Raw genomic sequence first — 15,173 nt, forward strand, 5'->3', positions numbered from 1 at the left:
AGATCCTGGGATACATAAAGATAAATTAGGGCTGTCATTTTTTTTTTTTTTCAAATCTGGCTGTCACCTAATGTGTGTATAAACCGAGTTGGAAAAATGCTCTCAGATAGCCAGCTTTGCTATTTGTGACAATGAGGAAGGGAGAAGCATACAAGGAATTGTAGAACACAGACATTTAATTTCAGCAGATTCCTTTTTTTTTTTCATTCGTAAGAAAAAATCCCATAGAAAATGCAGATTAAAACATCTCTTTCTAATTTCTCCCAAGTGCATTATTTGGAGTAGCCCGGATAAGGTAAGAGAAAGATCAATTAAATGTTCAACAATGGTGTATGGTATTAGGCCTGGTTGTTTTTTGTTTTTTCCCCCACTTACTATCCACTAACATTTCCATTAGGCTGTTAACAATAGTTAATTATTTAGAAACTGGCATTAAGAATGTAGAATTAGGATTTTTAAAATTAGGCAGTATGTACATTTCTAATCTTCCCTTTTTATTAATACTAGGCAGAGATGCCATGGTGGACTGTTTTTGTGTCAAAGAAGGCAATGATTTTGGCAAATGTGCATTTAAAATAATACAAAATAAATGCAAGTACTTATAATAGGAGGTTTCCAATTCAGAGTCAAATCTTCCTCTTTGCAAAATACCAATGGGAAACTTTCTTGGGACATTTGAATCTGACTTGGAGGTGGTAACTAGCATGGCAGTCCTTGTCAGACAGTATGTGTGGGAAGATGGAAGCAAATACTTCTAGTTATCATATACTATTGTTTTACTGAGAGAACAGAGTTAAGAAGTCAAGTTTAAAAGGGAATTAACAGGCTATGAGATTAGATTATATGTGCAGTTGAAAAGGTTAAGAATTTAAGAATTAAGTTCTGTTTTCCTGGAACCTGAAACTCATGTAGAAGTTGAAAACAACTCCCGGAAAAGCCCACTGATCATCTGGTTGCTCTACGAAAACAACCCCTCCCAGAAACAGTGCAATGATTGGCTATGCTGTATGTGAAGTCCCTGCCCTCTCCAAGGAAAGTATATAAGCTCTGCTTAAGCTGTTCCCGGGGCTCTCTTTGCTCTATTCAAGTGAGCTCTGAGCCCCAGCATGCTGGACTCCCAATAAACCCTTTGCTGTTGCATGAGACAGTCTCTTGGTGGTCTCTTCCTCCGACACTCGCCCAACCTTTACACAGAGTTGACCTACAAAATATCAGGTTTGTTTGTGTTTAGGAACTTGTTTCTGCTTTGGGTGGGAGTATACTACATAGACAATGCTTAGTAACAGGGCCATCCTGTAATAAATCAATAAAAATTATATTTCTTAGCCTTTTTATAAAACAACAAAAGAAAGCTAACCAAGATCCCAAACTAAAAGAAGCTTCCCATGTAGTATATTAATTACAGTTCTCCCAAGATACAGAAAAAAATACATTGTATGATTAAATGTATATATAAAGAATTGCTCACATGATTATAGAGAATCTGCAGAAACTGCAATGTCCCAGTTGAGGTCTGCAGGCCGAAACCTTGTAAGAGTTAGGAACAGCCAGTGTTTCCGTTAGAAAGTGTTAGGCAGGAGAATTCTCAGACATGGGGGAGGGTCAGCCTTTGGTTCTATTCAGGTCTTCAGCTGATGGCATGAGGCCCACTCAGAGGGCAGTCCACCAATTTAAATATTTCATTCCAAAACATCCTCATAGAAACACTCAGAATAAATATTTGATCAACTATCTGGGTACCCTGTGGCCTGGTCAAGCGGACAGATGAAAATTAGTCATCATAGGAAGCACACACTTCTGGTGCATTATTCTGGAGTTATAATCAGATATATTATATTCACCTATTTCTTCTAAATAAATCTATTTTAAGTTTGCAAGTAAACTTATTATGCCTTGTTTTCAATATCTCCAGAACAGGTCTCCTCAGCACTACTGACATTTTGAGTCAGGTATTTCTTTGTTGGAGCTATACTATAGCACTGCAGAATGTTTAACTGCATCCCTGGCATCTACCTGGTAATGTCAGTCACAATCCCCTCTAGATGCCAGTTGTAACCCCTCCCCCTACAGTTGTGGCAACCAAACATATTTCCAAATATTGCAAATGTCCCTTGTGGGACAAAATTGCCTGTCTGAGAATACTTCTAGACTGGTACTTATGTGACAGTTTGTTAGCAGCTGTTGTGCAATGATGTCATTAGAAATTTGTTGAGTGATTTTATAAATTTTTGCCTTCATTTTTCTTTTTCTTTTTTTAATAATATTTATTTTTTAGCATTTGGCAGACACAACATCTTTGTTTGTATGTGGTGCTGAGGAGCGAACCCGGGCCCCACGTATGCCAGGCGAGCGCGCTACCACTTGAGCCACATCCCCAGCCCCTTCATTTTTCTTTAACCCCATGTGTAGACAGCCTTCTCAGGCATTATAAGCCATATTTTATATTTGAAGTTGCCTTATATCTCATTGTCTTTTCCTATTAGCGGTAAATATACTACATATGAATACAGAATCTGGAAGTTTGGGGGACACAAATATAATGTTCATAACGGTCTCTTTTTTTTTTGGATTTGGCAAGTCAGTAGCAGCTTGGTGGATTGGGCTGGATTCTGACAGAAACAGATTGCAATGTCTTAATTTGCAGATTTGTTCATTCAAAAAATCATGCTTGATATACTTTTTTCCAGATTAGTCTAAGACATGTCACTTGACAGGTAGTTGAATGCTAGTATTTGGAAGATGTGATCCATTTTCTTTTTTACTTGTGACTGAGAACATCTCACTTGTTAGGGTTAAAGGAATAAAAATAGTAGGTAAGGTTAGGCATAGTTTGGATAAAATTTCATTCTATGATGGCTCTTTTTTCTCTTTCCTTTAACTTGCTGGGCTCTAGTCAGGATCGATAATGGAAAACATTTCCCTCAGTTCTTCTGTGTGGCTTTCGGTCTGCAGAGGTGCATGAGTGGCAAGTTACTAGTGTGCCAGAGTGTGAGATTTGCTGGACTTCTATTTGCTAGGCTCTGAGGCTTGACACTTCACAAAATTTGAATGTGGAATTTCATGTGGGATCTGTTTGCTTTAATATCTCTTATTTGCTATATATGCCCGCGTCTCCAAACAGACCAGTTGGTGTCTTGAAGTGAAACAGGAGACCTGGGTTTGACTTCCAATTCTTCTGTTTGAACTAGTGTATGTCCCTTCTGAGATTCAGTTTTACTGTTGATAAAATGTGAATAGTAACATTCTTCCTTCAGGACTATTTCAGTGGTTGGTTAAACAGACAAAGTGTGACAACTGTTACACTGTTTGGCACAAAGTAGATAACCAGTCAACACTATTTAAATGAGTAAGCCAAGAAAAAGAATTTGATAAATAAAATAAAAACAGTACTGCACTTAATTCAAAGAATAAAATAAATATTCATGTGCCAATACCCATATCAATAATTAAATAAATAAGTAAACGGGAATAAGAAATAGTTCTTTCCTACAGAGGAATTCCAATGAAAATATATTAAGAGAGTAAGAGAAACAAACAAACAAAAAATCCTTACAGTAATAATTGTAGCAGAAAAGAACTACCAATAGTTGTTAAAAAAATAGTGGGCAAAGTTTGAGGAAAACTAGATATTTGCAAAGCCTCAAAATATGTTCCCCAAGAGAGAGAGAGATAAATTACAAAGGAAAAAACAGCGACTTTATTGTGGAGAAAACTGGCAGATACCACCTTGATCAGGAGATTAAGGCTGACATGACATCACTGGTAAAAGCCACATTAACATTATGTATCCCCTGACATGATACATTGAGAAGCACATACCACTACTGTGGTTCTGGCCAAAAAATGCATAACTTCAATCAAATCATAAGAAAACAATAGACAAATCCAAACTGAGGGACATTCTGCAAAATGTCTGACAAACATCAAGAGTGTGCAAGTCATGAAAGAGAAGGAAAGAAAGAGAAACTGTCACTATCAGGAGATGTAAGGTCTAAATGCAATATGGAATCCTGGCTTAGAAAAAGGATATCAGTGGAAAAACTGGTGAAATCTGAACAAAGTTTTTGGGTTGTAGTTAACTGTATCATATTGATGTTGATTTCTTAGTTTGGCAACTGTATCATAGTTACTTATACAAGATATTAACATTGGGAGAAGCTGGGGGAAGGGGACATAGGAATTAACTCCATTATTTTTGCAACTATTCTATATGTCTGAAATTATTTCAAAAAAAGTTTAAAAAAAGTAAATGGATAAGACAGGCACAGTTATATTCTCTCATATGTTTACAAATGCTACATCCATTTGTGGCTCTTTCTAGCTACCACTGTCACCCTTCATGCTGGGACCATGCTTCACAGTTTACAGATATGCTCCATGTGTACCATCTCACAGAAATCCTGCAAAATATCATTCCCATTTCACAGCTGATGATACTGAGGTTTAGAGAGGAAGGGGGCTTGCCTCAGGTTACCCAGCTGCTCTTCCTTTTCTTCTGCATATTACAGCAAAGGATAGTTGTAGAGAGAAAAACTCAATCTGTTCAATAAAGATCACACACAAGCTTTCGATTCTTTATTATACAAGGGAGTTGACAAAAGGGGAAATTCATATTGGTCAAAGAATTTCCACAAACATTCCCAATGATCTAATTAACATAATAAAACAATAGCTGATATCCACTGAGTGCTTGCAATGTGAAGCACCCTTAAATATGATGCAAATTCTACTGTGAAACTCTTCATTAGGACAAGGTTAGAAAAGGCCCAGCTTCAAGGATTCTGACTTGCATAGGCTGAGTACTCCCATTTCTAGAAGTTCAAAAACCTCCTTTCTTATCTAAATGAGAGAAAAGACCAAAAAAAAAAAAAAAAAGGTTTAAAATCAAGCAAAGATGGTGAAAACATTCAAACATCTGTACTTCTGGGTATTTACACAGTTGTTATGGCCAGTATCAGAGAGGCACAAGTCCTGATCAACCTGATTCAGAGTTGAAATAGTCACACAAATAAGAGGTATTATAGAACACATCAGTTTCATTAACATGCCATTTGTTTGTACCCATTCAAAATAAAATGCCATATAAATGTGGCTCAAGGACTCTAAAGTGTGCTTTCTATAACCCAGATTATATGCACTATTCTACTATAGGATTTTATTGTCTTAGGATAAATGCTAATGATGTCAATATAATCAGTATAACTGTGATGACAAAAAATTTTGATATCATTTCTCATTATTATAACTAAATAATAGTAGGATATTCAGACTTAATATTATAATTGAAGTCACCAAATAGGGTCTCATGTGTCTAATATAAAATTTGTTAAACTAGTTTTTAGAAGCTGCCTTGTTCAGAGGCAGAAGTATGATTCTATGTGTGTTTTGGGGGAGAGAATAGGGGGTGGGTTGTAATTGAATAGAAGTTGTCTTTTATCCCAAATCGGAGGTTGATAATAACTCACCAATCAATTAAAATCAGGTTTTGTCAATCTGGAGATAAGGTTTTATGGGTAAATTATTCAGCATGTCTGGAGGAGCAATTCCAAGTCTGTTCTATAGTTACTGCCCTGATTTATTTCTGGTTGGTGACTGGCAGCCATGTTTATTACTATGCAAACCCTAGATTGAAAAATTGGCCCCATGGTAACATGGTGGGTGGCAAAATCAATTTTTCACATTATGATTATAATGGATTGTTTTCATAAATATATAATGAGCTAAAGCTCATTTATAAAGGCATTCAATCATTCAATTCTAATCCATTAAGACATTAAGTTACTGGTTTCTGGGGCTGAGGAGATGCTGGCAAAGGTACAAGTTTGTGTCTCTCATTCTCCCACCTTGGCCCAAAGTGCACATATAAGAATGATAGGCAAAGATGATTGTGTGTATGAGGAAGGGCGTAGGAAAAGTGCCAAGTCCTTCAGATCTTCCCATATCTCAAAGGCAAAGTACAGTCGTTGTCCTACTAGGGCAGAGGCCCTTGGTCATTTAATAAGTGACAAAGTGGACTCCCATGTAACACAAAGGATATAGTTCTAAGGAGTTGAGGTGGCCTCCATAATTGTAGTTATCTCAGAGTTAAAAGATAAAAATCATGTCAAAGGCCAGAATGTATTGGCTCTCCATGTCAAAGACTTTATTACCATAAAAAAAAAAAAAAAAGGATTAAAGGCCATTGCTGATTAAACAGTACCTCAGGAATATCCATCATTCTCCTCATCTTCTGATCTCTCCAGTTCCAGTCAAAAATCAGAAACTTTAAGGGGTTCAAAGTAAGGCCACCTGAAAGAGAAAGCAAGAGTTGCTGTAGTAAAAACCTCTGGACATAAGCTTATTAAGATGATTTTTTATTCTGGTTGTTTTCGCTTCATTTGCTGTCTTTTCCCCTAGCAACTAATCTTTGCCCATTAAGTGCTGTCCTTGCCTGATGGAAAGCAAAAAAGCCCTCTGGGACTTCTTTCCTTTCAGTTTTATTATTGCTCCTGAAAAAAAGCAGAGAAGCTGCTCTAGCTAAGCTTGTTGAATCTGGAAGGTGGAGTCTCCTTCCTGAAAGGACTGGATAAGGTGTATTCTGCAGTTAGGCACAGTGGACCCTGGAATCTGCTTGACTTCCAGAGGTAAGTGGGGAGGAGGAGGAGGAACACAGGGTTGGGTAGTTTGTTTTAGGCAAAAAAGGAAGTCCACATTAATTGTTCTATTCAGTCAGATATCCTCTGATGAGGCTGAAAAATCCTCCAAGGCCTCCTTCTCCTCTTTTCCTATCTCTCTGGAAGACAATTATTGAATATGAGGGCTGGAGGAGACCCCGGGATTGTCCAGTCCTCAGGTCTGATTTTCCTACTGCTCCAAGCTGTTGCATGTTGCATGTGCAAACAGTACCTGAAGACCTCCTCAGCCTGAAGCACTTTCCCCAAGCTTTTCCCTAGGCCACTTCAATATTTCCCTCTCTGCTTCAAGTAGCTTTTCATAATTAAAATGCTTAGCAGGGGACAGTGGCAACAATTAGCTTATCCCAGTGACTCAGGATGATGAGGCAAGAGAATGACAAGTTCAAGGCTAGCCTTAGACCTTGTCACAGAAACAAAATAAAAAGGGCTGGGGATGGAGCTCAGTGGTAAGAGTGCCTCTGGTTTCAAACCCCAGGACCAAACCAAACCAAACTAAACCAAAAATAAACAAATAACAAAACCCCCACAAAAAAACCAAAATGACAACAAGAAAACAAACCAACAAAAAACCTCAAACCAACAAATGAACAAAACTACATTTTATTTAAATCTCTCTCTGCAAAAGAAAAATGCAAATGGAAAGCTGGGAAAGAATGGGTTGATGGCCAGTCTTCTCTTAAAAATAAGCAGTGGAAGAGCAAATTCCTCTGTAGAAAAACTGGGCACTACGTAATAAGAGCTTTAAAACACTATTTGACAAGTAGTTTTCCTTCCATAACATCCCAGGGAAAACACAGAAACCTAAACATAGTCACTTGTAAAGATGATCACAAAAAATTAGAAAATAAAACCAAAAATCCTGTCATAAAAAAACTGAAATGGGACCTGGGGCGGGGGTGGGGGGAGGTTTTGGCTCAGTGGTGGAAAGCTTGCCTAGCATGTGTGAGGCACTGGGTTTGATCCTCAAAACAAAACAAAAACCTGAACAAAACCCACAACAGTATAGTTTTTCAGTAGAATGCTATAGAGATATCACAAGTGAAAAACTAAACCTAGTCATGAAAGACATGAAATATATAGTAAGTGAAAAAAGTAGGCTGCAAAGTTATAAGCTGTAGTACTAAATGCATAAATGTGTAGAAAAAAGACTGAAGGGAAAGACATTCATTATAACTAACGAGATTATCTCTATAGTGCCTTATTTTCGTCTCTGTCCCTTTTTGCATTTTTCATATACTCTTCTAGTCAGGAAATCCCCTTCATTATTAAATTATAACAACAAAATTCAGTCTCTAATTGTACACATTCCACTGTCAGGGGATATGGTTCAATGTCTAGAAACTCTCCTCTATATCTAACATCATAAACATCTTGTTAAGTCATAAACAGCTATTTAAAATGCATTATGTGCCATTGGTCTTGCTTTGTTAGACTTCTAGTTTCTAGAGTGTGAGGGTGGCTGTTCTTTGCATGCAGCTCAACACCTGATGCTAATGAATATTAAATATCTTATCAGATTCAGAAGTAAGTTATTTTCATTAATATACAACATCAACAGCTCTTAAATGATTTTCCATATGAATTAACCTTCACATTTTCTCCCAACTCTGTGGAAATCTAATTTCAACAGTCTGGACAGCTTCTTTCAAAATATAGAGAAAAATGGCCCTGTTGCATGGGTGGCAGGGTAAAAGGGTTAATCTGGTAACACAAAAACTGTCTTGGATTCCAGGAAAAGGGTAGGTGAATCTTTAGCTCAAGCAGGAACAAACATGAGTGTCTAGCCCTGGCCTCTCCTAATGCCTAGTCAATCTGTCCCAAATCCAAGTCTCACAGAAGGACTATGATTGCTATCTCATTTTTTTCTTAGCTTTCAATGTTGTCCCAGGTACCCAAGATAAAAATTCAAACTCCTCAGTTTACTGTTCAAGGTCCTCCCTCTCCACAATCTGACTTTTCTTCCAATGGAATCTTCTACTACTATAGCTCATAAAGTCTCTGAGCAAGAAAGTCAGTTTCCTTAATGAAATGAACTAGTATTTTTTAAGTACTTAGGGTGTGACAATCATTGTGCTGAGCTCTTTTATTTTTCTCTTTCCACATTTTTTATTGGTGCATTATAGTTGTACATAATGATAGGATTTGATGTTACATATTCATACATGCACAAAATATCAGTTGACCAATTATCACTCCCCAGCACTCCCACCCCTGCGTCCTTTTCATCTATTGATTTTTGATTTTCATGAGATCCATGCCCCACTCCCTCATTTCTTTTTTCCTCTCTAGCTTTCACATGAGAGAAAACATGTTACCTTTGACCTTCTGAATTTGGTCTCTAGTTCCATCCATTTTCTTGCAAAGGACATAATTTCATTTTTCTTCAAGGCTGAATAAAACTCCATTGTGTATATAGACCATATTTTCTTTACCCATTCATCTGTTGATGGATACCTAGGGCTGGTTCCATAGTTTGGCTATTGTGAATTGTGCTGCTATAAACATGGGCATGCATGTATCACTGTAGTAGGATGACTATAATTCTTCAGGGTAAATACCAAGGAGTATTATATCTGGGTCATATGGTGGTCCCATGGCTAGTCTTTTAAGGATCCTCCACACTGATCTCCATAGTGGTTGTACTAATTTACAATCCCACCAGCAGTGGTTTGGGATTGTATATTAGTACAACCACTAATGACAGGAATAATAATAGTATCTACCTTAGGGATTGTTATGAAAAATGAAGTGCCGATAAAGAGCTCAGCACAGGAGAGTGTTAGCTAGTCAGGATGCTGTGAGCACTGAATGAGACAGCATACAAAAGTGGGAGTTCCTTTTTCTCCACATAGTCTCCTGTGCTGAGCTCTTTATTGGCACTTCATTTTTCATAACAATCCCTGAGGTAGATATTGTTATTATTCCTGTCATTCAGATAAAGAAATAGGCTTAAAAAGGTTAATTGGCCAAAATCACAGAGCTGGTAAACTGCTGGACCTGGGCTTTGAATTCCAAGGTCTGAAACCTTACTAGGGGCTCTTTATCTCAGCACTATATTGTTTACTTACTGTCTCCTCTTGGTGTACGGTGTGGACCTGCCTGTCCTTTTTTGAGTGGGCTCCTCTCCATAATTTCAAGATCAGTTAAAGATCCTTCCTTGCAGGGTCAGGCCTCTATAATAATCTCTCCCTCATTTCAAATCTTACAGAACTTAGTGATCATTTGGCTCTTGGCATTGACTGCCTCATGTTGTCAAACTCATTCTGTGAACATTTAGCTCTTGAACTGGGTCATGAGTTCCTTCAGGGAAAAAGGCTGTGGAACCAGGGAGGCCTGGACTGAACGACCTCAGGGATTGCTTAAACCTTCTGAGGTTCAGTTTTCTCTCATTGAAAAATAAGAGTGTTAGCCAAGAATGAGATAGCATACAAAAGGATGTCTAGCATTAAACTAAGTACAAAGAGGAATTCAATAAATGTATGTTTCCCTTCCTTGTTGGAGGCTATTTAGTCTCTTTCTTCTTTGCATTTGCATAGAACTCTGCATACGGTTGGGTTTAGTTAACAATGGATGATTTTCATCTAGAGAGAAACCAGTCTTTGGGTTGTTTCTGAGTAAATGCCCATCTCTGTACTCAGTTACTATATTGATGAACATATACTTTAAGATATATACAATAATCTAGGAATAGCTCCAGACACTTATAAAACAAAGTTCTATTGCTACATTAAGTAAGTAACTTAGAAGTAAGTAATGAAAAGAAATCATTAAGTCTGTCTGGTTGGCAGAATAGGTAAAAAGATCATCAACAGGTTAGCAGGTTCTCAGGCTATTGGCTTAAAGAAAGTCAACAACATATAAAAAATTCACTGGGAGCTGCTGTCTGGAATACTTTCTGAATAAAGGACTAAAAGAGAAATGCATTTGGATAGGAATAATACAGAATATCTCTATTTTATCTATAGAAACTGCATTTTTTTTTTGTCTCAAAGTTTTATATACCAGCCCTCAAACAGAATGGGAATCTCAGGGAACTAAGGAATCAATTAGCTGGGAGGCAAATGGTCAATACATCCAGCTCCACAAATTCCAAAGATTGCAAACTGGTTGATGAAACCTGTTGGATCTACTAACCTGACTAGGATTTGAATGATTTCGGTGGGCAAATGCAATTCAGTTTATCACAGACCTTATCATTCCCCATTACATTATCCTCACTGGCTGGCTTCAGAGACTGCAGGATAAGTTTCCCACTGGGGAATTAACTTAGAGGTCTGGTTTCTCTATATTCAAATGCAGTTTCCTAAACTCACATGGGGATAAGGCAATTCCTAGTTTTGGGTAAAAGTATCATTGCCTTTTTCCTACCTTGTTTAATGAGCTCTTTAATTCTTCCTGGTGTTCCCACACCCAGGTGCACCACACGCTTCTCCAGTAATTTTACCTGCTCTTGAACCTGCTCCAAGATGGAAGAGAAGAGAGAAAAAGAAGAAACATTAAGGAATTGCAATTATAGGCCAATTTAGAGCATTTTAACTCATAGTTTAAAAAGAGAAGCGCAAATGAGGTTACTGGTGTTTAGGATCAAGTTCCAGGGCCAAGAAAAAAACTTCCCTAGAAAATTGGCAAACTCTCAAAGAATCCAGGAATCAAGCCTCAGTGGCTGTATAGGAATGGAATATGACAGAATAATGACTGCAGAGGGGGGAGGATATGCAGAGGCATGAAATTCAAAGAAAACCAGAATGGTTGCTAAACATGTCATATAAGCAAGCCACCAAAGAAAACACTAAGGACATTAGGAGAAGAGTTTGAAGAAAAAAGCTGAGATATGGCAGTAGCTCTTAGCAGTGACTTACATTTCTTATCAGGAACCATAAAGTTAGCTTACCTTTATGTGTTTTGCAAATAATTTCATAACTTTGCTGTCTCCTCGGAATGCTGTCATTGATCTAATGAAAAGAAATAGATTAATGTTTAAGAAAACTCACTCATTCTGGACTGTGTTGACTACTAAGTGTATTCAAAGAATGTGTGTGTGTATATATGCACATACATACACATGTGTATATATCCACCAAGTTCTGGAATTTTCAGGTTAACCCTTTTGCAATGAAATTGGGGTGGCCTGCTGGACTCAATAGTGGTGCCTATAATCTCAGCTACTCTTGGGCTGAAGAAGGAGGATTGAGAGTTCAAGGTCAGCCTGAGCGATAATGGCCCTGCCTGAAAGGAATCAGAAATTGGGGTGGCCTTTTATTCAGGCACATATCTGTGGTGACTTCTAACTTTCATACACAAAGTTAACCTTACTAAGTCTTCCTTGATTACCGAAACACATAGATTTGCCCTTCTCCTATAATATAGACTTTCCACATTTCAGGTTCCTGGCAGTGTAATTCTCACACAAATTTTGATTGCACAAGAAATCTTGGAGCTGTGCTGTCAACCTGGGCTCTCTAGAGCACTTGAAATATAGCACCTGAAATTCTGTTTTGAGTGGGCATAAATGAACCATCTTTTAACTGATATTTGGGGATAAACCCAACATAGGAATATTGCTGTTCTTTATATATTATGATGTTTTGAGAAATATCATTGACCAAGAGGAACACGAAGTTTGCAAAATAGTGAATTGTGCTATGCAAGTTCTATTGCATGTGAGTTTTTACATACACATAAACTTTCTTCATGTTAAGGTCAACTAGGAAGGCAGTTTAACATAATTCATGGTTCCCAAGAGAATAGATGTCATAAGAAAAGTTAGAATTATGAATTGGGCTTGTTGAGCCTGCTCAAAAACAAATTTACAATTCATTTAAACTTGAAATGGATCGTAGTATTATCAGGGACACAGAAAAATAATGAGAATTGGTACAGGACTTTTATGCCCCTTAGAAAAGAATTTATATACAGTAAAAGCTCAAATCAATTTGACAACTTGCTTTTAAGAGGTCACCTCTAAGTCAACGTCTTTGCCATTAACATTTCAATCTGAAATAAGTTCTGAGATGGTAGTTTTTAAAGCAATAAAAAGTCAATGTGAACTGCTGTGATCTCAGGACCAGGAAGTACAGGTGCCCAGAATTCAGAGTTTAACATCAATTATGTTTGCATCAGAAAGAATTGAAAGGAATACTTTGCTTCACTGAGTGGGTAGATGATACCATTTTATGTGTATGCATAGGTGGGGGAAAGGAGAGTTTAAAGGACTATAAAGTTTACTAACTATTTTTCTAACTCATGATTATATTAGTTCATTTAGAAAACTAGATGCTAAGTATCTACTGAGTGCCCACATTTGCACCTTTGTCCATATGACCAAGCTCATTTTTCTTCATGAGTTGGATTTTCCTTTGTTTTGTCTCCTGTCAAAGCCTGGCTCAGAGCCTGGCGCCCAGAGAGAGCTGTTCCTAGTGCATCCTGTCTTACTCTGTTGACTCTTCTCTGAAAGTTAAATGTTACCACTTAACCAGTGGAGACATTTGTGTTTATTCTACAAAAATACAGTAAGGTATGTGAGAGAACTTAGTAAAACATTGACAAATTATTTTTAATATATAATTTTTATATTCAAATTTTTGGTCCATTTGAGCTTTATCTTGGTGTAAGAAGTAAGATATGAATCTAGCCTGCCTTTTCCAGATGGCTAGCCAGTTGTTCCAAACCAATTTATTAAATAATCCATCTTTCTCTGCTGATTTCTAGTTTGTCACCTTAGCTATATATTATATTTCTATAAGCATTTGTCTGTTTCTGAACTTTCAATTCTTTTCTACTGTTCTGATCTGTAATACAGGTGACATGTTTTGATTATTGAGACTTTGTAATATATACATTTGTAATTGAAAGGGATAATATCTTCTTTAGTATTCTTTTTTTTCAGAATTTCCTTGCTAATTTTGAGTTGCATACTTTCTTATATGAATTTAGAACAAGTTTATCTAGTTTAAAAAACAACTCTACTGAAGTTGTATGGGAAACTGAAATTTGTACATTATCCTAAGTAAAACAGACATCTTTACAACATTGAGTCTTCCTATTCAAGTATACAGTGTAACTTTTTCTTTGTTCAAGACCTTTTGTTGTATTTGATATTTTCTTTATGTAGATTTTGGTAAGTTTATTCCTTTGATTCTATCTTCTCTTATTATTTTGAGTCCAGATCCCTTCTAATTTTCCTTCTAACTGGATGTTGCTGGTATAATCTCATGCTTCTATACACTATATCCCCACACAGCAGCTAAAGTAAAGTGATCCTTTAAAATGACAACTCAGATCACTGGAATACGCTGCTCAGAATCCTCCAGTGGCATCCTACCTCAGGGTCTTTTGTGGATAATGTCTCTTCTACCTGGAATACTCCTCTCAGCTAAGTGCTTGGCTTTTTCCTTTACTCCATTCAAACCTTTGCTAAAATGTCATCTCCTTAGAAGTTTTCCATGACCAATCTTTTACAGAGTCCCCATTCACTTCTATCCCTTTGCTAAGCTTTGCTTTTTCTTTATATAACTTATTAATATACCTGACATTATGATGTCTACTTATTTGTTTATTGTCTCTCTCCCCCACTGGAATGTAAATTTCATGAAGGCAAGGACTTCATGAAAGTAGTTTTATTACTACTTTAAGTCCAGCACACAGAGCGTATCAGGTTGGCATCTATCAGTTAATCAGAAAGCATTTATGAAGTAGAGTTGGAGAAACTTCTACCTGATGAGCTCCAAGGCTCGGATGGCAGAGCTGCAGATGATCAGCATCAGTACAGATTTCTTCTCACTATGGTTTCTCCGAAGTTTTACCCACTTAGGGCAGACTAAAAAAAAGAGCATGTAAAATTATTCTGAATATAGTAAATTAGAGACCCCAAATTTGCATATTCTCCAATTACCTCTTATTAGTGTTTAAGCAAAATGAAATATAATGTACACTAATAATTATAATTCTATTTTCTGATTATTCTAGATAGTAGATCAAAATGACATGTCATTAATTTACAACACAAAACATATAATATGCCAAGCACCTAAATGTGATTAGTTTTAAAACTAAGTAAAAAAAGTTTAGACTAACAAATTTTCAGTATTTTATGATTGATAATTGAAAACAACATTGATTAAACAGGAGAATTCTGGCCCAATAATGTTAGGTTTAAAGAGGTGCCCAGTGTAAGACATAAAATACAACTGACATTTAAATAACAGCCAACATTCCTTAAACATTGTGCTAAGCATTTTGTATGTTTTTTCTTTTTTTTTAGTTCTTATAAAGCAGTGAGTTTGAATATATTATTATCTAGATTTACATTGCTGAATTTGTTGCTGAGAAAAGTTTTTTCATCAGAATTGCTTACAATTTAAAAGAAAAATGTTAAATCTCTGTACCTAAACTAGTTCATTGGTGGCCATACATAAATGACAACTTGATATGAATAATCCATGGCTATGCCCAATAATACTGAAATGATTAAAACAGATTGACTTTGTAACTGGTCTGAAT

At 36.7% G+C, this 15,173-nt stretch overlaps 1 protein-coding gene and 1 long non-coding RNA gene across 6 annotated transcripts in view; one reads left to right on the forward strand and one right to left on the reverse strand.

The window, feature by feature from the left end:
* Nucleotides 1-4,553: 4,553 nt before the first annotated feature.
* The window catches only part of Cmss1 (cms1 ribosomal small subunit homolog), a 327,203-nt gene continuing 316,583 nt past the window's right edge, over nucleotides 4,554-15,173 (reverse strand). For all 5 annotated transcript variants that reach the window (XM_046455268.2, XM_058582905.1, XM_046455269.2 and 2 more), the window contains 5 exons: nucleotides 14,388-14,490; nucleotides 11,566-11,626; nucleotides 11,043-11,130; nucleotides 6,200-6,288; nucleotides 4,554-4,839 (listed from right to left, as the gene is read on the reverse strand). In XM_046455268.2, the coding sequence (XP_046311224.1) occupies nucleotides 4,756-4,839; nucleotides 6,200-6,288; nucleotides 11,043-11,130; nucleotides 11,566-11,626; nucleotides 14,388-14,490 (425 nt within the window). In that variant the 3' untranslated portion in view covers nucleotides 4,554-4,755. The remainder of the gene's footprint in view (nucleotides 4,840-6,199; nucleotides 6,289-11,042; nucleotides 11,131-11,565; nucleotides 11,627-14,387; nucleotides 14,491-15,173) is intronic.
* LOC124099977 (uncharacterized) overlaps nucleotides 6,441-15,173 on the forward strand; it is a 34,659-nt gene continuing 25,926 nt past the window's right edge. The window contains exon 1 of the long non-coding RNA XR_006854141.2: nucleotides 6,441-6,623. This is a non-coding gene — a long non-coding RNA (uncharacterized LOC124099977). The remainder of the gene's footprint in view (nucleotides 6,624-15,173) is intronic.

Source organism: Marmota monax, unplaced genomic scaffold, assembly GCF_021218885.2.
Source record: "Marmota monax isolate L192 unplaced genomic scaffold, Marmota_monax_Labrador192_F-V1.1 WCK01_AAM20220418_F8-fsc00053, whole genome shotgun sequence".
Lineage (NCBI taxonomy): Eukaryota > Metazoa > Chordata > Mammalia > Rodentia > Sciuridae > Marmota > Marmota monax.